At 49.9% G+C, this 21,700-nt stretch overlaps 1 protein-coding gene across 6 annotated transcripts in view; it reads left to right on the forward strand.

Moving 5' to 3' along the window:
* Positions 1-21,700, forward strand: part of STYXL1 (serine/threonine/tyrosine interacting like 1) — a 60,171-nt gene that overhangs the window by 13,244 nt on the left and 25,227 nt on the right. For 3 of the 6 annotated variants that reach the window (XM_032328668.1, XM_032328670.1, XM_032328669.1), the window contains exons 3-5: positions 8,710-8,771; positions 12,230-12,386; positions 16,741-16,886. In XM_032328668.1, the coding sequence (XP_032184559.1) occupies positions 8,710-8,771; positions 12,230-12,386; positions 16,741-16,886 (365 nt within the window). Of the gene's footprint in view, positions 1-8,709; positions 8,772-12,229; positions 12,387-16,123; positions 16,315-16,740; positions 16,887-17,347; positions 17,375-18,412; positions 18,488-21,700 lie in introns of those variants that run through there. The other 3 variants (XM_032328673.1, XM_032328671.1, XM_032328672.1) reach the window with 3 other exon arrangements.

The raw sequence follows: 21,700 nt of genomic DNA on the forward strand, positions 1-21,700 counted from the left end.
CTGTTGTGGATGATAATGCTACGATTGTGGGTGTACAAATACTTCCGAGACCTTGGCTTTTAGTTAGTTATTTTGGGCACATAAACCAGAAATGGAATCACAGGATCCTATGGTAACTCTGTAAAGTCCGAGGAGCTTCCCTACTGTTTTTCTATAGTTACATGAGCCCAGGGGTTCACACGTTTCCCATTTTTCCACGTCATTGTCAACACTTGTTATTTTCTGGTTTTGGGGTGACAGAAATCATTCTAATAGGATGGAGGTAGTATTTCATAATTTTTTTATTTTAAATATTTTATTTATTTATTTGACAGAGATCACAAGTAGGCAGAGAGGCAGGTAGAGAGAGGAGGAAGCAGGCTCCCCACTGAGCAGAGAGCCTGATGCAGGGCTCGATCCCAGGACCCTGGGATCATGACCCCAGCCAAAGGCAGAGGCTTTAACCCACTGAGCCATCCAGGTGCCCCAGTCAGATTTTTTCATCAGTGTTTTCCCGGATCTTTCATATTGTATTGCCAAAATCTGAAACCTGCTTCGAAGAGATCATCCGATAAAAGAAACGAATGATTATTTTGGAATAGAACCCAGGAGATCAGAGTGGTTCAAGATTCCCCATTGGGACCACACTTTATATTTTGCTGCAATGTGTAATGGTTTTCAGTGAGAATTGCCAAAAATCCTACATGCTTTCATACTCTCCGGTGACTGGCTAGAGAGGCTATAAGAAGTTTGGGAGGGGCGCCTGGGTGGCTCAGTGGATTAAAGCCTCTGCCTTTGGCTCAGGTCATGATCTCAGGGTCCTGGGATCGAGCCGTGTCAGGCTCTCTGCTCAGCCTGCTTCCCTTCCTCTCTCTCTGCCTGTCTCTCTGCCTACGTGTGATCTGTCTCTCTGTCAAATAAATAAATAAAATCTTTGAAAAAAAAAAAAAAAGAAGTTTGGGAGTCCGTACCCTTTCTCATGCAAGCGCCCCATAGGGTGAGTTATTTGGGGAATAAATACCATTCATTCAAGGCCTCACCAGTAGAAAAGACCAACCAGGACGCCTACTAGTTTGTGAACATCCTGGAGAAAGCATGATTTTGTAAAGATTTTATATTTTTAAGTTCTCTCCACACCCAAGGTGAGGCTTGAACCCACAACCCTGAGATCAAGAGTTGTGTGTTCCACTGAATGAGCCAGCCAGGTGCCCCAAGTGTGAATTTTTTGTCCAAATTATACCTGAGTTTCACCATCCTTTCTCGCTGTATTATTTTTTTTTTAAAAGATTTTATTTGACAGACTGAGATTACATGTAGGCAGAGAGGCAGAGAGAGAGAGGGGGAAGCAGGATCCTCGCTGAACAGAGAGCCTGATGCGGGGCTCCATCCCAGGACCCTGAGATCATGACCTGAGCCAAAGGCAGAGGCTTTAACCCACTGAGCCACCCAGGCACCCCGTCCTTTCTCGCTGTATTTAGGGGAAGTTGTAGCGGGTCAGCCAACAACCCCACCACCTCTCTTATCCCAAGTTTGTTCTGAAGCTTTCTAGTCTGTATCATTTGAAGGAATAATCATGCCTCCTCTCTCCAGCTCTGCAGTTTCCAAATACCACTTAGTTTTTGATTCAGCTGAGTAGTTGATTATGGACAGTAACCGCCTATGAAGAAAGCGTTTTCTCAAATACATGATTTAACACTATGATTTAGGAAGTAGATGCACTGAAATCGGCCGGGAAAAATTACTGACGGTTGGTATTTGATCTAAAACTCCCTTCAACATAGAGCCTAGTCGTTGATCTATTGCAAAATGAAAACTGAGAGCTGTGAATTTACTATATCCATTAAAAATGAAGAACCTATGAAATAGAGATTTGGGCTTAGACAGAAGACGGGAAAATCAAAATCAGTGTATTGAATCTGCGTGTTTCATTTGCTCACAAACTTTTTTTTTTTTTTTTTTAAGATTTTATTTATTTATTTGACAGAGAGAAATCACAAGTAGACAGAGAGGTAGGCAGAGAGAGAGGAAGGGAAGCAGGCTCCCTGCTGAGCAGAGAGCCCGATGCGGGACTCGATCCCAGGACCCTGAGATCATGACCTGAGCCGAAGGCAGCGGCTTAACCCACTGAGCCACCCAGGCGCCCTGCTCACAAACTTTTACACGCAATATTCTACAAAAGAAACTACTATAGCTAAGAGAACTGCCCTTTTGATTTGCTTCATTTCTTTGTCGACCCATTAGCATGCTGTCAGAGGTCTGCCTTTTTGCAAACAAGCTGAAAAGCATCCTTCCAAAGAGACCTATATAAATATTCATATATAGGTCTAGGGTATTACTGTTCAACATAAATGTTATTTCGAGAAAAAACTTAACAGAAGTTAGAACAACGTGTGACATCTTTAGCCACTAAAAAAGTCAAAAAATTTCAAAATTACTGTTTTTATGACAGTTAATATATACAAATAAATATTGGCCAAAACTCAGGAAATTAATGCCTGGGTTGAATAGTTGGGAGAATTTTTGTTCAATTGAAATGCCTTATCTCTCTCTCTCTCTCTCTCTCTTTTTTTTTTTTTTTAGGATTTTTATTTATTTATTTGACAGAGAGAGATCACAAGTAGGCAGAGAGGGAGGGGGAAGCAGGCTCCCTGCCGAGTAGAGAACCCGATGTGGGGCTCGATTCCAGGACCCTGAGATCATGACCTGAGCCGAAGGCAGCGGCTTAACCCACTGAGCCACCCAGGCGCCCTGCTCACAAACTTTTACACGCAATATTCTACAAAAGAAACTACTATAGCTAAGAGAACTGCCCTTTTGATTTGCTTCATTTCTTTGTCGACCCATTAGCATGCTGTCAGAGGTCTGCCTTTTTGCAAACAAGCTGAAAAGCATCCTTCCAAAGAGACCTATATAAATATTCATATATAGGTCTAGGGTATTACTGTTCAACATAAATGTTATTTCGAGAAAAAACTTAACAGAAGTTAGAACAACGTGTGACATCTTTAGCCACTAAAAAAGTCAAAAAATTTCAAAATTACTGTTTTTATGACAGTTAATATATACAAATAAATATTGGCCAAAACTCAGGAAATTAATGCCTGGGTTGAATAGTTGGGAGAATTTTTGTTCAATTGAAATGCCTTATCTCTCTCTCTCTCTCTCTCTCTTTTTTTTTTTTTTTTAGGATTTTTATTTATTTATTTGACAGAGAGAGATCACAAGTAGGCAGAGAGGGAGGGGGAAGCAGGCTCCCTGCCGAGTAGAGAACCCGATGTGGGGCTCGATTCCAGGACCCTGAGATCATGACCTAAGCCGAAGACAGAGGCTTTAACCCACTGAGCCACCCATATGGACAGTCCTATTTATCTGCATATAATGACGGTTCCGGTTCTTTTAGGTTTTTGCAGTTCTTTCCTTCTCTCACTGCACTGCTGTGCATTGTGGTGTTACAGAGACACAGTGACCGTGAGTTTTGTCTTGTTTCTCCCCTTACCGATCGCTGTGATGCTTGGTGTAGCCACTCAGTAGTCTTCCCCATCAGGTTAAGGAAGTTCTTGTATATACCTAACTTACTAAGGACATTTTTTTTTTCGCATTGTGCATTGAAATTTTCTGTGTGCCATAGGAGGTTCAAAACAGTGAAAGCAAAACCAATGAATCATTAAAGTAGTAGCTAGTAAAAAATAAATAAATAAATAAAAATAATAATTACATACACACCAAAAAGACAGTTTACAAACAGGGACCATTCAGACCAGACTGTGGGATGAGGCTTAGGGGTATGTTTGTGATCGAGCTTCATAGTGAGAAAGCCATGAGGATTTATTTTTCAGGGATTTGTCGCAATATTACAATTTTCAGTGGTTCCCTCTTCCTGACCTTGAGAAACGGTTCAAAGCTTGCTTGTTCTTTGCAGAGACATAAGAAACGATCCAGGTCAAGTTAGCCTTGTAAAGTAAACTGAATTAAGCTTTGTTTGCATGACCTGGTTTGGCCCCCTCAGGGAGTTTGCAAGGCTACACTCCGTTTCTGATTTTAACAGCGTCTGTGGAAAAGAACATACAGTTTTTCCCCTTTAATACCTCCGTGTGCTTTCCTTGTATGACATAGTGTGTTATGTAGATCACGATATATTTTAATCATCGTGTATTTTGCGAACACTGTTAGATTTGGCTTACCGTGATTTCTGATTTTCACATTTAAATGAATGGATGGAATGAGCTTATGGTATACTCTGCTCGGTTTTGCTTGTTTTTTTAAACCATCCAGACCATGTATCTGACTTCTTTTGCTCATGGTTATATTGTTAAAATTCACTCCTACTGTTGTATGTAGCTACAAGTGGTTGGTTCATTTTCATTGCTACATCAAGTGTAAACAAAGGCAGGCTGTGGTTAAAGTGGTAAAAACACTACCAGGTATTTACACGAAAGATACAAACATAGTGATTTGAAGGGGCGCAGACACCCCAGTGTTTACAGCAGCAATGTGTACAATAGCCAAAGTATGGAAAGAGCCCAGATGTCCATCAGCAGATGAGTGGATAAAGTCGTGTGCGTGTAGGAGTGTGTGCGCATGTGTACGTGTGTGCATATGCATATATAGTGGCCTCTGACTCAGCCATCCAAAAGAATGGAACCTTGCCATTGGCGACGATGTGGATGGAACCAGAGGGCATTAAGCTAAGCGAAATAAGGCAGTCAGAAAAAGACAAATCTGATTTCACTCATGTGGAATTTAAGAACCAAACACAGGAACATAGGGGAAGGGAGGGGAAGAAGGTGAAATCAAAGAGGGAGACAAACCAAGAGACTCTTAACTCTAAGAAACAAACTGAGGGCTGCTGGCGGGGAGAGGAGCGGGGTGGGGGTGGGGGTGGGGTAACTGGGGGATGGGCATTAAGGAGGGCACTGAGTGTTCTGCGCCCGCTGTTCTGGATCCCTAAACTCCATCTCTGAAACTAATAATACACTCTATGTTGATTGATTTTAAATAAAAAAAAAATAGAAAGAGGTAAGGACAGATCTTAATCAGGAACGGACTGTTTCAATAGGAAAGAGTCCAGCGTGAACCAAGTCTGCTTGGGTTTGTGCAGAGGTAACTGGCTTAGTTAAGGGGGGGTGAAGGAGTGGGGGGGGGAGTGGGGCTCAGGGGACTGGGGGAGTGAACAATTAAAAGGGGTGGGGATGTGGTTCCTTTGAGACCCATCTGGGTTGGCTAAGTGGCATTTATTAAAGTTAAGCTCCTTCCCTTCCTGGGAGACTGGGAGGCAGGGGCCCTATCTTCGGGTGTTGGCTGGGACAAAGAGAAAGTTCTTTCAGTAGTCTTGAGTTTTTTTCAGACCAGCACTATCAGGGGAGCTGGGCCAGCCCCGGGCTGTGGCCTTAAGCTGTGTCTGAAGATGTCTTAAAGTTATCTTTAAGGGGCGCCTAGGCTGCTCAGTGGGTTAAAGCCTCTGCCTTCAGCTCAGGTCATGATCCCAGGGTTGCGGGATCGAGCCCCACATTGGGCTCCCTGCTCAGCAGGGAGCCTGCTTCCTCCTCTCTCTCTGCCTGCTTGTGATCTCTGTCTGTCAAATAAATAAATAAAATCTTAAAAAAAAAAAAAAAAAGGTATCTTTAGATGTCTGAAGTGTTTGTTACTGGTTTTTTTTTTTTTCCCCCAGCCACTGAAAAACTCTGGATACAAGTCTTTTGTTACTTTATTGCAGATCTTTTTTCTCACTCTGTGCCTTGCCTTGTCACCTTTTTTTTTTTTTAAGATTTTATTTTTAAAAGATTTTATTTACTTTTTTGACAGATGGAGAGCCAGAGAGCACAAGCAGGGGGAGTGGCAGAGGGAGAAGGAGAAGCAGGTCCCCTGCTGAGCAAGGGAGCCCAAGGCAAGGCGCTATCTCAGGACCCTGGGATCATGACCCCAGCGGAAGGCGGACGCTTAACTGACTGAGCCACCCAGGCACCCCAAAGATTTTATTTATTTATTTGAGAGAGAGACAGAGAGAGAGAGCAAGCGAGCATGAACAGGGGGGAGGAGCAGAGGGAGAGGGATCAGCAGACTCCCCACTCGGCAGGGATTCTGGGACTTGATTCCACGGCCTTGAGATCCTGATGCTTGACTGACTGAGCCCCCCCAAGCACCCCTGCTCTCTCACCTTCTTAATGTTATATATATTTTTTAAAGATTTTATTTGTTTATTTAACAGACACAGATCACAAGTAGGCAGAGAGGCAGGCACAGAGAGGAGGGGGAAGCAGGCTCCCTGCTGAGCAGAGAGCCCGAGGTGGGACTCGATCCCAGGACCCTGGGATCATGACCTGAGCCGAAGGCAGTGGCTTAACCCACTGAGCCACCCAGGTGCCCCTTAATGTTGTATTTTGATGAGAAAAGGTAGACGTTCTTAATTTTATTAGGATTAGGTCTGCCCATATTTTCTTTTTTGGTTAGTGCTTTTTTACATTTTTTTTTTTTTAAAGAAATAGACTATGTTGGGGAGCAGTTTTAGGTTCACAGCAAAATTGAGCAGAAAGTGCAGAGATTTCCTAAGTACCTCTGTCCACCCGCGTCAGCACGGCCTCTCTGACTATCCTCAGCCCCTGCCAGAGCGCTGTTTGTTACAGTGGAGGAAACTACACTGGACCCTCGTTATCACCCGAAGCCCCGAGTTTCCAGTCAGGTTAGTGTCGTGCGTTCTCTGGGTTTTAACACATTGATGGTGGACGTGCGTTCATCATGACCCAGATCCTATAGAATAGTTTCACTGTCCTAAAAATCCTGAGTGCTCAGCATGTAACTCCCTCCCCCATTCCCCCCACTAACCCCTGGCAACCGCCAATCTTTTCCCTGTCTGTAGGGCTTTGTGTTTTCAGGAATGTCTTCTAGTTGGAACCGTGCAGCAGGTGGCCTGAAACTGACTTTTTTCACTTCCATACGTATTTGACTCTCCTCCATGGATTTTCCGGGCTTGATCGCTCTGGGCGTGCATATGCACACGTGTGTGCGGGCGTGTGTGCGCGTGGTCAGTACTATCCCATTGTCTGGATGTACCACGGTTTCTCCATTCAGTTATTTAAGGACCTCTTCCTTGCTTTGAACATTTGACCAACCCGAAAAAAGCTGTCCTAAACAATTGTGGTCATAGATTCTCAACTAATGTGGGTAAATACCAAGGACCTTAATGGCTGATAAGAGTTTGTTGAGTTTTGTTAGAAATTGCCCAGTTAGCGCGCCTAGGTGGCTCAGTGGGTTAAAGCCTCTGCCTTCGGCTCAGGTTATGGTCTCAGGTCTTAGGGTCCTGGATCGAACCCCGCATCGGGCTTTCTGTTTAGCGGGGAGCCTGCTTCCCCTTCTCTCTCTGTCTGCCTCTCTGCCTACTTGTGATCTCTGCCTGTCAAATAAATAAAATCTTAAAAAAAAGAAAGAAACTGCCTCACCGGTCTTCATAGTGACTACGATTCTGCGTTCCCACTAGCAGTGATGAGAATTCCTGTTGCTCCACATCCTCACCAGCATTTGGTGGTGATGGCTTTTTGGATTTTTGACGTTCAAGAGGCATGTAGGGGTCTTTTTATTTGTTGTTTCAATTTGCATTTCTTTGAGGATAGACGTGCAGTGTATTTTCTGAGGCTTGTTTGCCACCTGCGTATCTTCCGTAGTGTGCTGTGTCTGTTCAAATCTTTTGCCCATTTTTATTTATTTGAGAGAGAGAGAGAGAGAGAGTGAGCGAGCCAGGGAGACGGGGGTGAAAAGCAGAGGGAGAACCAGACTCCCCACTGAGCGGGGAGCCACAGGTGGGACTCAATCCTGGGACTCTAAGATCATGACCTGAGCCAAAGGCAGACACCCAACCAACTGAGCCACCCAGGCACCCCTTGCCCATTTTAACAACCTTGCCATCAGGTTGTTTTTTCTCTTGTTGAATTTAAGAATGATGTTTCGGGGCCCCTGGCGGGCTCAGTCAGTAGTAGTAGAACATGCGACTCTTTATCTCGGGGTTGTGAGGTAGAGCCTCACGCTGGGTGTGGAAATTAAAAATCTTAAACAAAGCAAAACAAAACAATGTTTTGGATACCCTCCCTTTTTAGGATTTATGGATGAGGCTCTGTCCCTGTTCCGCATCCCCCCCCAAACTCTGAGGACATCAGTTCTACCTGCTGCCCTAGCAGGGACATTAGGACCTCAGTTCTTAGGTTTTAGAGTCTGAATTTGGATCTAAAATTCCAGGTGGGCATGAGCTCACTTCCCACTTTTCTGGACCTCAGAGAAAACTTCCCTTAAATCAGAGATCTAGAATTTCACTACCCTTGAGTGGATGTGGAGGCATGGGTATGACGGGGCAGAGGCGTCCTGCGGGTCACCTAGAATAGTGGAACAACATCCCTCGAGTTTTATTTTTTCTTATTTTTTGAAGATTTATTAGAGAGCATGCACTCGGGGCGGGGGCTAGGGGGCGGTGAGGAGGGGCAGAGGGAGAGGGAAAGAGAGAATCCCGAGCGGACTTCCTGCTGAGCGTGGAGCTTGACATAAGGTCCTCTCAAAACCCTGATGTCACAACCTGAGCAGAAACAGGAGTTGCATGTTTCCACTGTGGAGTCACATGCCTTGAGTTCTAAATGGACAATTACTGTCCCCTAACTGCCAAACAAATATCTGTCGGGGATGGTGCAAGTATTCCAAGTAGTTTGGTCATACGCTCCTTTGCAAATACGGCTCTTAAATACTTCTTTCTAGACGTGCGTTCCAAACGGGAGTATGACGAAAGCCACGTGATCACAGCCCGTCGAGTGAAGAAGGTAGAGTGGCAGACCCGGAATGTGGGGCAGGCTGGCTATCTGATGGGGGCGCGGGGGGCAATGGGAGATTTTATCCCAGATCTGGGAGGCAGCATGGTGGGGGACACTGTGGGCAGCAGAGATAGGACCACCCCTGGGTGGGATGCTGGTCTCCCAGTCCCCTCCCATGCTCCCTGAGGTGTCCCCGCCACGCCCATCACGGCCAGCAGCTTCCCTGAGCAAATGTTGATTTAATTCCTTGACGGGCCAGCACTGTTCCAGACCTTGGGGGCTACAACCGAATGCAAGATGCCCCTGGCTCATTGTTTTCCGACCTACTTACGGAACAGACAGTATTCTAAAGCATCGAGGTAATTACTATAACCCAGATTGGCTCAGACCAGAGGCAAGCAACTCTTGATCTGGGGTTGCAGGTTGGAGCCCCACACTGGGCAGAGATTATTTGTATAAATAAACTTTAAAAAATTATAATCCAAAGATGGAAGCCACTTCCCTGCCCCTCCCCCATGCGCCTTTTAAAAAAATATTTACTTGAGCGAGAGCATGGAAGTATGCGCAAGATTGCTCAAGCAGGGGTGGGGCAGAGGGAAAGGGAGAAGCAGACGCCCCGCGGAGCAGGGAGCCCGACCAGGAGATCCCAGGACTCTGGGATCATGACTTGAGCTGGAGGCAAATGCTTAACTGACTGAGCCACCCAGGGGCCCTGCACTGAGCCCTGCACGCAGTCACCATGCCCCCCACCCCCGCTCCTGCAGTGAGCCCCCTTTCTCTACCCCCACGGGGTTTCTACTCTCTCTGGTCATCACCAAGCCGGGCAGCCTCGGCTTAGGATCCATCTCTGTCCTCTGTCCTGACCGCATTCTCCGCCGCCTTCTCCCAAGGTCCATCTGTCTTCCCTGGCTTCTCCTCTGTGTCCCTGGTTCAGCTTACTTTTTCTCCTGGCACTGCCTGAAGAAAGTCACTGGTTGGTCCTCGGTCTCCTTCAGATCTGTCAGGGCACCTGCCTGCTCAGAGACCTCCCTCAGGCTTCCAGCTTCCGCTGTCCAGCCACAATCTGCTGTCCTGTCAGTTTTGCTTCTAAAGTTTAGTCCGGCAACACTGACCCCTGTGCTTCCCACCGATGGCTGTGCTGGGATGACTCTCTGGCCCTTTGCCCCGGGCAACTTGATGGGGAGCCTGGGCCCTGGCTCATGTATTTTTCCAGGGTCAGCTCGATGCTGCTTGGAGGTATAGCTCAGTGGTAGAGCCTTTGACTGCAGGATAAGCTTGCTGCCCAAGACCCCCCTCTCCCAAACTCATGGTTACCTGCTGCCCCCACCCCACCCCCTGGGGGGGCGGGTTTCAACTGTCTGGCTTCAACCTTTAGCCCTTAATCCGCATTTCAGAACTTTCTCTGCTTTCTGCAGCCTGTGCAGAGCCAGCCCCTTTGTCATGTGTGGCCCTTGGTTTCTGGTTCCACTCCCAGTCTACATATCCCTTTGATTCCAGCAGCACCCCCAACCCTGGAAGAGACCTTTTCTGGGGCTCAGTCAGGCTGACACCTCTTGCCTCCCCTCCCCAACTTTCCTGCCAGCAGCCCCAGCGTGGCCACAGCAGGACACAGCCCTCAGCTTGGGGGGGAATGCCTCTGTCTCCAGCAGGCATACTTCTGCTCTCTCGCACACCTCAGTAGCATTGCCCTGGCTGCATTTCCTTGGTTCTAAATGCACATACCCACCCCTCATATTTGAACATTTCTGAAATTGAAATAACCCTACAATTGATATGCACTTATTTATTTTATCTTATTTTAATTTTATTTATTTATTTTTATTTTATTTTATTTTATTTATTTTTTTTTTTTTAAAGATTTTATTTATTTGACAGAGAGAGAGATCACAAGTTGACAGAGAGGCAGGCAGAGAGAGAAGAGGAAGCAGGCTCCCTGCTGAGCAGAGAGCCCGACGCGGGGCTCGATCCCAGGACCCTGGGACCATGACCCGAGCCGAAGGCAGCGGCTCAACCCACTGAGCCACCCAGGCGCCCTATTTTATTTTATTTTAAAGATTTTATTCATTTATTTGACAGACAGAGATCACGAATAGGCAGAGAAGCAGGCAGAGAGAGGAGGAAGCAGGCTCCCTGCTGAGCAGAGAGCCCGATGCGGGGCTCGATCCCAGGACTTTGGGATCATGACCTGAGCCCAAGGCAGAGGCTTTAACCCACTGAGCCACCCAGGCGCCCCCACTTATTTATTTTTTTAAGTATTTATTTGAAAGAGAGAGAGAGAGAGAGCAGTAGCAAGAGACTCCAGGATCATGACCTGAGCCAGAGGCAGATGCTTCACCAACTGAGCTATCCAGGCGCCCCCACCAACGGTCTAGGACCTAGTGTACGTGCAGCCCCCCTGAGAGCTGCTCTCTCAGACTTGCAGGCCTTTCGCTGGGAGCACAGGGTTGCGGGGTGCCGTATCTTGCTCGTCTCTGTCCGGGAGGCGCTATCTGGTCCTTGGCGTCTGGGATGTGCTCCGCTGGTTTCTTGACTGACGTGAACCGCTGGAAGCCGTTCCTTCCGCCTGGAACGTTCTCCCCACCCTCGTCCATCCGGCAGATTTCCCCTCGCCCTTGCAGCCCCAGCTCCAATCCCTCCCGCCCCGCCGTGGCCTTTCGGAGTCCTCTGGGCCAACTTGGGGGTTTCCTGGGCCGCCTTGAATCTCTGTATTCCAGAACCCCCCACGGCGTAAGTGTAGACCTTCCACCTACGCTTACTGAGCCAACAGGCGAGTGTCCAGCCGCGTCCGTCCTGCCTCCCTCCTGCTCCCCCTCCACCCCCTTCCCCTTCGAGCAGGTTCTGCTCCGCACCCAGGAGCCTCCGTGCACCCCTGCTCGCACCTGCTCTCTCCTTCCTCCGGACAAATGGGACTCCTGCTCTCTCCGTCCCAGAGAACCTTCTGGTCTGTCCTTCCGCGGGCCTTGCTTGATTGCCTTGTGGTAGAATCGACAGAAGCTCACCCTCCCCCTCCCCCACTGCACGTCCTCTGCGGGGCCGTCTTTGTCCGCCAGACAAGGGTGCAAGGGACAGGGTCAGGCCCAGCGCCCCTGAGTAGCGGGGGCCTTCGGGAAGCATGCAAACGTGTGAAGACTAACCTCCCAGCTGCCACCCAGCCAGGCCTCCTTGAGCTCTGGGACACCCTTTGAGGTCCCGGACATTGTTCCTGCCCCCGTGGCCCACCTTCCTGGCAACTCAGCCGCTCCCGGCTGCTCACTGCGGCTGCTCACCGTAGCCACAGGGGCGTGGAAGGTGCTCGGCGTCCTGCGCACTCTCCAGTCCCTTCTCGGTGCTTCCAGGCTTGTGTGTGTAGTTGGCGGGGGTCGGGGGAGGGCACAGTCGTCCTTCCAGATGCCCGCAGGGCCGGAGTGCGGGGAGCATGTGCCCCGCTGAAACCACCCGCCAACAGACCTCTCCTCCGGTTTCTTTAGAGGGCGAATGAGTATGTCATCCCGGAGTCCGTGGATCTGGAGTGCGTGAGACACTGTGTGGTGTACGACAACAACACCAGCACGCTGGAGATCATCGTTAGAAGGGAGAACGAGGAGGAGCAGCAGCAGCAGCAGCTCTCTGACGAGAGTAGACGAGGTAGGTTTTTACACGCGTGGCCGGAACAGCAGCTGGCTGTGGTCTGGCCCTTTTGAGGCGCGCCGGGAACCACACCGCCGGGAACCACACCGGAGGCTCTCCCTGGGTCAGCTCCTGGGGTCTGCAGAACACGCCCCCGAGAAATGGGTTATGCCAAGGCCAGGGGAGGGCCTGGGAGGTTTCCTTCCTTGCAAGATGACAGGTGAGCCTGTCTCAGTCTCACGAGTGCTGCCAGAAGACGTGAGGCTCCTGGGTCAGTCGATGGAGTTTATTACTCAGAGCAGTGAAGGTAGCTGGAATGTTCTTTCCCTGACCTGGTGCCCAAGCCCCCATTCTTACAGGGTGACAGGAAGAGGGCCAAGGAAAACCTACCCACATAGTGGGTTGTATTACAGGAGAGCTCTGAGCTCAGGGGACTGAAATCTTTTCCTTTTTAAAAGATTTTATTTATTTATTTGACAGATCACAAGTAGGCAGAGAAGCAGGCAGAGCGAGAGGAGGAAGCAGGCTCCCTGCTGAGCAGAGAGCCCGATGTGGGGCTCGATCCCAGGACCCTGGGATCATGACCCGAGCTGAAGGCAGAGGCTTTAACCCACTGAGCCATCTAGGCGCCCTGAAACCTTTTTTTCTTTAAAGGTTTTATTTATTTGAGAGAGAGCGTGAGAACCAGCAAGAGGAGGGGCAGAGTTCTTGCCAAGCAGGGAGCCAGATGCGGGGCTCGATCTCAAGACCCTGAGATCATGACCTGAGCCGAAGTCAGATGCTTAGCCGAGTGAGCCACCCAGGTGCTCCCAAGGCCTGAATTTTTTATAGTGGGCAGAAAGTCTGCCGGCCCCTGGCTCCTGAGGGAGAAATGGTCTAGCTTCCCAGGCTCTTTGATATATAGATACTTTTGAAAAGCTAGTACCTTTGCTCACAGGACACTTAGAAACCTGGGAAGCCATGGAGAATGGTCTCTAATAGGTAACACCCCCATTTTATAGATGCGGAGATTGAGGCCCAGAAAGGCACATGCAGTAACTTGCTCAAGGTCCCATGTGTTGTGTTAGCTGTTTATTGCCATGTAATGAATTACCCGCAAACTCAGTAGCTTAACAGAGCAAACCTTAATGAATTAACAGTACCAGGTTCTGGTACAGCGTGCCTCCTGAGATCACAGTTGAGATGGTGGCCAAGGTCACTGTCCTCCGAAGGTCTGACTGGGATGATCTGTGCGCAAGGTGTGCCCCACTCTCATGGGTATGGCCGGGAGGCCTCGGTCTGCCACCTGGATCTCTCTGTAGGACCGCTTGTATGGCCTTGTGACACGGCAGCTGGTTTCCCCCGGAGCAGGCTGTCTAGGAGAGCAGGAGAGCCAGGGACAGCCACATGCCTCTTGCGACTGAGTCCTGAGACTTCTGGTCCCTCCTGCCCCATTTTGTTCGTTAGAAGGAAGTCACGGAGTCCAGCCTTCCCTCAGGGGGTGGGGTATCAAACTCCACCTCCCTTTATAGTCTTTCAAACATTCTTCCTTGTGTTTGGAAGAATCTGTGGACTGTTAATGGAACCACCACACTTAGTAAGCGGTGGGGCCGGGATTTGAACTTCGGGCAGGTTGGCTCTGGTCTCCTGAGACCTGGAGAGCAATGCAGAGTCACTCCAGTCCGGAGCCCGAGTGTGGTCGGCTCTAATCTTCTGTTTTCTGAGGCCCCCTGCACGGTCCATCCAGCCCCCAGTTTGGGGCTGACAAACCCTCGCCGTTGCCATGGCCCGGGTGTACACGGCGGCGGTCACTGGGTGGCGCTAGGATTCCATCTTTAATCAAACCTGTCTTCCCAGGAGGTGTTTTGCCAGAATTTCTTCCCCAGGCTTATCCGGTTGGGTTCCAGTCTGCAATCCTAGGATTACAGGCTGGACCCTAAAACCATAGGAAACCGTGGTCAATAAAGAGAAACCCCTCTGTGTTCTACATTTCACCCAGTAGGAAACCACACCAGCGAAACGACACAGCAAAACCCCAAACTGTGCACGTGCGTGTACACACACACACACACACACACACACTCACCTTGTCCACTCAAGGCACTTTCCTCCTTTAAAATGGCATCTTCCAGGGTGCCTGGGTGGCTCCGTGGGTTAAGCCTCTGCCTTCATGACCTCAGGGTCCTGAGATCGAGCCCCGTATCGGGCTCTCTGCTCCGCTGGGAGCCTGCTTCCTCCCTCTCTCTCTGCCTGCCTCTCTGCCTACTTGTGATCTCTCTGTCAAATAAATAAATAAAATTAAGAAAAAAAAAATCTTCCAGGTGAACACGGAGTTTCTGGGGTAAAAGACCATTCTGAGGCCTCTCTCTCCAGCCCCTTTCCGCTGGTAACCATTCACCTCCCCGTCTTCCAGGGGAGTCTGGTTGAGGGCGAAGCCTCCATTAGCTCCTAGAACCAGGGATCTGGCTGTGTTCCTTTTACCAGGCAAAGGGTGGCCCCTTTCTTGGAAGAGAGACCTTTCCCTTCTATTAAACCAGCCTTTCGTCCTTGCCACATGTGGATTATAGACCACATGTGGGCTGGGCCTTCACCAGGACTGTGGGGGGAAGCTTAGGGAATGTGGGCATGTTTCTTTTCTTCCTCCCTGAGCAAAGCCTGACTTTCAAGCCAGTTGCCTGGCAAAGGACCAAAAGTGATTGAACTTAAAACTCACTGCTAAGTAGAGAGCCCCTTGGCCTGGATGGGGTTTCCTGTCCTCCTGGAGCAGTGGGTGCCCCAATTCAAAGTGAGAAGCTTTGGGTCATTGGAGAACTCAAGATTAATGGGATTAAAAATAAATTTAATGTTAATAACCCCGTCATATCTGTGGCCGGGTAGCCTGGGCCCCGGACTGTCCTCATGGCTTTCCTCTGGCGTCTCTAATCATTCTCCTGGAAACTGGCCTTTCTCCAGCACTGACCCCTGTGGCACCCCAGTGAATGGGCCCCCGGCAGGTCATATGACCTTGGGGGGAACAGCTGTCTGGTTTAAAGGCAGCAGCAGTGTTCCTGGGACTCCCCTCTCCTGAACCCTCTGACCCCTCTGCCATTATTCAGTCTGTTGCTCAAGAGGGAGATGGTGTTGGGACACCCGGGGACTCTGGCTTCGAAGCCGGGCCTTCTAGGATAGGGTTTGGCTCCTGTCTCGCCAGCTACAGTGCCTCTCCTGGCCTGGCTGCGGACTCCAAGGTTCTGGATCCTCCAGATCCAGTCCCCGAGACTTGTCTCAGGCCCCCACTGGCCTCAGCAGCCCCTTTCAGCTGGCTCCCCAGGATCTCCAGCAAGGCATTTGTCTTTAGGGCTTAGATCCTGGCCTGGGGTTGGGTGGGGGGGGGTCTCTTAGCTTGGCCTTAATTATGCAAACTTGCTGATAAATATCTAATTTGCATACAGCCTCCCAGTGATTCTGCAGAGCAGTGAAGGCATTTAAGATTAAATCAATGTCAAAAGCACAGTGCACTGTCCCTTCACTCCCATGAGAATGGCCGCGAGCACAAAGATGGATACTCACGGGTTGATGAGGCGGTCGAGAAACTAAAACACCCCTGCTCCACGGGTCAGAGCTGTCAGATCGGGTGCTAGGGACCAGTTTGGTGTTTCCATCAAAAAGTTAAACGCAGAGTTATGGTGTGCACAGCTCAGTTCTGCTCCGAGGTACGGACCCAAGGGAGGGGAAGACACGTGCACACGAGTGTCCACCCATCCACAGCAGCCGGGAAGCGGACATGACCCCGTGCGCCGCGACGGACACGCGGATAAACGCAGAGGGGAAGGAAGAGTACTCAGCCCTGAAAGGGAACGCAGTACTGACAGCGATGAACTTGGGAGACCCCTCTGCGAGGCAGAAGAAGCCAGACACAAAACCAGATACCGTAGGACTCCGTCTGTATGAGACGTCCACAACAGGCGAATCCCCAGAGAGAAACTGGGTCAGTGGTCGCCTCCGGCTGGGTGTTTGAAGAAAGAAGAGTAAAACCTTCTAACCCGTACGGGTTTCTTTTGGGGGTGATGGTCGCACAGCGCTGTGGATATGCTGAGAACCATTACCTTCCCACTTCCGGGGAACGGTACGGTACACGATAGGTGATGCGTATAGAGACCTGTCCCTTCTGTTAAATCCTTTCTCCTCGAGGTAATGCAGAGATCTATGTGGTCTGAGGGTTTACAGAGGGGAAGGATCAGCTTACTTGGTAGCAGGTGGCTTTTTAAATTTGAGCTGCTAACACTCCCCTCCCTTTAGAGCTGCTTCGGGGTCCTAGAGCGCTGCGTTTCCAAATCGAGTGGCCCTCGGCCAGAGCTTTAGGCAAACGGTGAGCACGTGGGGGGCCATTCACCTCTGTGGTCTCTGTTCTTAGAACTGGTGCCCGGAGCGGCCGTGGAGTGTGGCAGAGCTCTGGCTGCCCTCACCCGTCACCCCGTGTGCATCCTGAGAGGGGGCTACGAGTGCTTCTCGGCCACGTACCACTTCCTCCGGACGCAGAAGATCATCTGGATGCCACAGGTGAGTCAGGGTGCTGAGCCCAGGCCTGCTTGGATGGATGCGTTGTCTCCCCCGCCCCCACCCCGGGGACCGACGGATGGGGAGCCGGGTAGGGGAAGAGGAGGCGGGCGGCGACTCGGATGGAAGAGGTGGAGGACACTGGTTGGGAAGTAGACCTGGGGCAGCCAGGAGGTCCAGGCCACGAGGGTGAGTTTCTCCTCGCACGAGGGTACAGGTGAGGCCCGCCCAGGGGGCAGGGGTCCCCAGGGAGCTTTGGAGGGCGGGCCGTTGTCATCAAAGACAGGCAGGGGTGCCTCTCCGTTCTCAGCTGTCTGGACCCACAAGCCCAGAGGACACAAAAAACATGGGTTAGCACAAAAAAGATGAGGAGTTCTTGCCTAGAGGGAGCGACAAGTGTCTAGGACACAGAGGTGAGGCCACTCCTGGAGCCAGCCCCGAAGGAGGAGGTGGAGGCAGGCTGAGGCAGGCCGGGTGGCCATGGCCTACAGGTGGGGGCTGGTCCCTGGAGGGCAGCAAGCAGCGTGGTGGGTGCTTACTGGAGTCTGGGTGCAGTGGGCTGTAGACACGCGGGGGCTTCATTCTTTCTAGTAATTACCTTTGGCTCTTAGCCCTTAGCCGCATCTTGGGCAGATTCTGGAAGTTCTGGCCACTGCCAACCTGACCATAAAGTGATCGGGGAAATGTGTGTGTGTTACCCAGATCTTTCAGAGATACAGAACGGAACGTTTATGGGGTTAAACAACATGACCCCTGGCATTTCCTTCAGGATAATCCGGGTGTGTTGGGGAGTGGTGAGGATAGGGTTAAAACTAAACAGGCCGTTAGCGGAGGATGTTTTGCAAACAGGCAATCGACCAGGGGTTTATTACACTGTTCTCTCTACTTAGGCGTGCTTTCGAAATAATTTCCTAAAAGAAAGGAAAAGCAATGGGGCCAGTACAAGCCGGGCTATGTTAGCATTCCAGTGTCCGCTCTGAGTCAAGTCTCCCCTCTTCCCATCCCCCCAAAGCTGGGCAGTCTTCAGTTGTGGGGGGTTGGGGACCTGTGGGGGAGGGGTTGGGAGTGGCCAGGGGTGTCGGTTAGCTGTGGGGACCTCTCCTCTCTTCCCTGCTTTCAACCCACCCGTGACTTGGGTGCTGGGGGTCCAGGGTGGGGCCCGTCTTGAGGGACGGGCTGCCCGTCAGTGTTAGGGCCATGCCCCCTCACTCTGTCCAACCCCATTCTGGATGTTGCTGGTGGCCTGAGCTGCTGGTTTCCTTGGGGCCCAGCTCAGGGGCCCCTTCTGCTACTAAGGATCTTTCAGAGAAAGCCAGCTGGGACTTACTTCCTGCCACGAGCCCCCCCTCCCCCCAATTCCTGGTTTCACTTGGGCAGTCCATGACCCCCCCGCCCCCGCCCCCATCTGCTTTCCTTCACACAATGATCTCTAGCTCTGCTGGTGTACATCAGTCTCCCCGTCCTGCCCAAGCCCTGCTCACACCCAGAGGAGCAGCCCTTACTGGCTTTTCCATGTGCAAAATAAGCATTTCTCTAAAAACCTCATCCTGCTGATAACTCCCTTCTTCCCTTGGAAAAGAAGCTTCCATAAGGCTCGGTAACCTGTAAGTACGTTTGTCGACATTGAAGGAACAGCACGTAATTAACCGTATGTTTTGGTCCATGTTGATGTGTGTCTACACCTGTGACTTACCCTTGCCCCGCTTGTGTAGACTGGGAAGCGTGGTGTGTGGATTCTTGGTGGTGGCAGCTAGCAGGGGCTCTGCCCTAGGGGTCTGTGGCCTTCCATAGAGTGTAGGCACCTCGTGTTAGTCTCTCCCCGCTTCGGGACCTTTGTGAGTCGTTCCGGGGCAAGGATGAAAGCCCCAGTTCCCTCCTACATGTTCTGAGATGGTGGAAAACAGGGGTATCCCTGCTGCTCCCCAAGGAGCTCCTTCTAGGAGGGCGGGTGGCGGTGCTGAACGTGGCCTTTAGACAGAGCAACTTCTCATTTCCTCTGCTTTACACGTGGCCTCCCTTAAATGAGATTTCACTGGGAGCAAGAGGTGTTGGGGCTACAACGTGAAGCCCACACCAGAGAGAGGGTGGTGAGCCCTGGGGTTTGGGGAGGACTAGTGCTCGACAAAGTTCCGCAGCGGTCATGGTTTTGGAAAGCAGACCCGTAGGGGCTGCTGGGTGGGTCTGGGGAAGGTGGAAGCCCCTGATGGCGAGTAGGGGACAGATTTGGGAAGCACTTGGGCAGTGGCACTGATGAGACACTGGGGTGGGGGAGTGAGACTTGGGGGGGGAGGAGCCTGGGATCAGTGCCCGGGTTCTTGGTGTGGGTGACAGGTGGGGGGCACGGGAGGTGGGGGCAGTGTGGGGGAGGGCTGCGGGCTCAGTTTGGACATCCTCATGGATATGGGCATCAAAGGCATGGCATCTAGAATTAACACAAGCTTGCTCTCACCAGCCCGGCCTGTTTTCCCCTGCCACGCAGCCGCAGGAAAGGAAGCGGGTTTGGAAGCAGCAGGAAGAGTTGATAGGTCTGTGTCAGGTGTTCAGGGACATTTTCTGGATGACGCTGGGGGATGTCCTTTGGCTCCAGCAAGCTGAGCGTCCTGGGTGCAGTCAGCCCGAGCCCTGGGGAAGCTTTGGGTCGTATGGAGCGGGCCTACCTGCAGGTAGAAGTGTCCTGCTTCCCATTTGCACACTTAAATATTGGCTTGGCTTGCCGTCTGTTCTTCGAGAAAGGCTTTTTGAGGCTGACAGCTTGGGAAGGATGTCGGCTTGCAGTTAAGCTCACTGGGAGGGGTGTGGGCTAAGGGCAGGAGGCCTGCTCGGAGTCCCACTCAGAGCCAGAGGAATTTTAGAACTAGGTTTGACTTTTGAAATTACATAGGTCAGCATTTCCCGTGGAACACTCACACCCAAAAGGACTTCTAAACAGATTGTATTGGAAACCACAATTTATACAACGTGGGTGGGGGTTTTGTTTGTTTTCTTGAGGTTATGCCTAGTTTTTTTTTTTTTTAAAGATTTTATTTATTTATTTGACAGAGAGAGAGAGATCACAAGTAGGCAGAGAGGCAGGCAGAGAGAGAGAGGAGGAAGCAGGCTCCCCGCTGAGCAGAGAGCCCGATGTGGGACTCGATCCCAGGACCCTGGGATCATGACCTGAGCCGAAGGCAGCAGCTTAACCCACTGAGCCACCCAGGCGCCCCTGCCTAGTTTTTATTGTACTAAATACCACAAATAATTTGCAACCCATGTCAATAATAAACCTGTAGCCACTGTGCCATTATAAACATCTGGGCTACAAAACGTCTGCCCAAGGAACCACTAGGAAGGTTTTCCGCAGTTCCCAGGAGGTACCATTTGGGAATAGCATTAGCCTGCCATGTTTTACTGGCTGTTTTCCAACTAGTTTATAAATTATATTTATAAATATATATATTATAAATTATAAATTACTATTCGATGACAATTTTTTTAAACGACTTGGTTAACATTCTTAGAATAATCAGATTCTGTAAAATTTCCCTTCAATTTTCTTGAGATAAAATTGACACAGAACACATGTAAGTTTCAGGTGCATGAGGTGTTGACTTGATACATCTATATATTGTGAAAGGATCAACCCAGTAGGGTTGAGTAACCCATCCATCATCTTACCCAGTTGCCATTTTGTGTACCTGATGGTGAGAACGTTTAAGATCTACTCTCCCAGCAACTTTCAAGTATGTAATACGGTATTGTTAACTGAAGTCCCCATGCTGTGACCAGATTGCCAGAACTTGCGCCTCTTACGTCTGGAAGTCCGTGCCCTTTTGACCAACATCTCCCATTTCCCCCACTCCCAAGCCCCTGCCAACCACCGTTCTGCTCTCTGTTTTTGTGAATTTGGCCTTTTCAGCTCCCGCATATAAGTGAGATCCTGCAGTAGCTTTCTCCATGTGACTTATGGGCATGCCTTGAGAATATTGTGGGTTTGGTTCCAGACCACTACAATAAAGCCCATATTGTAGTAAAGCAAGGCAAATGAATTTTTTGCTGTGTATAAAAGTTATGTTTAGACTGTACTGCAGTCTGTTAAGTGGGCAATAACATTATATCTAAAAAAATGGACATACCTTTTTGTTTTTTAAGATTTTATTTATTTATTTGACAGATCACAAGTAGGCAGAGAGGCAGGCAGAGAGAGGAAGGGAAGCAGGCACCCTGAAATCATGACCCGAGCCGAAGGCAAAGGCTTAACCCAGGCGTCCCGAAATGGCAGCATCTTCAAAGCAAAATAAAATGAAGCAATAAGATGCCATATTCCTGTGCCCTCAGGGCCCACCCACATTGTCAGGAATGGTGGGCGATCTTTCTTTCTGACGCCTGAGTAATAGCCCATTCTGGACACAGGCCGTGTTTTCTTTATCTGTTCATCTGTTGGTGGACACTGAGGTTGTTTCTGTGTCTTGGCTGCTGTGAGTAATGCTGGAGGGAGCACGGGAGGTACTCAACACCGTGATTTCCTTTCCTTTGGATATGTCCCAAGAAGTGGCATGGCTCGATCATTTGGTAGTTCTATTTTTTAAGTTTTTGAAAAGACTACATACTGTTTTCCACAGTGGCTGTGGTTAGTGGATTTTTTTTTTTTTTTTTTACTGCTTTTTCCTTCTCCTGCCTTTCCTTGGTTACGTACGTTGTGAATTTTTTTTTTTTTTTTTTAAGATTTTATTTATTTATTTGACAGACAGAGATTACAAGTAGGCAGAGAGGCAGGCAGAGAGGAGGAAGCAGGCTCCCTGCTGAGCAGAGAGCCCGATGCGGGGCTCGATCCCAGGACA

This window comes from Mustela erminea, chromosome 20, assembly GCF_009829155.1.
Source record: "Mustela erminea isolate mMusErm1 chromosome 20, mMusErm1.Pri, whole genome shotgun sequence".
Lineage (NCBI taxonomy): Eukaryota > Metazoa > Chordata > Mammalia > Carnivora > Mustelidae > Mustela > Mustela erminea.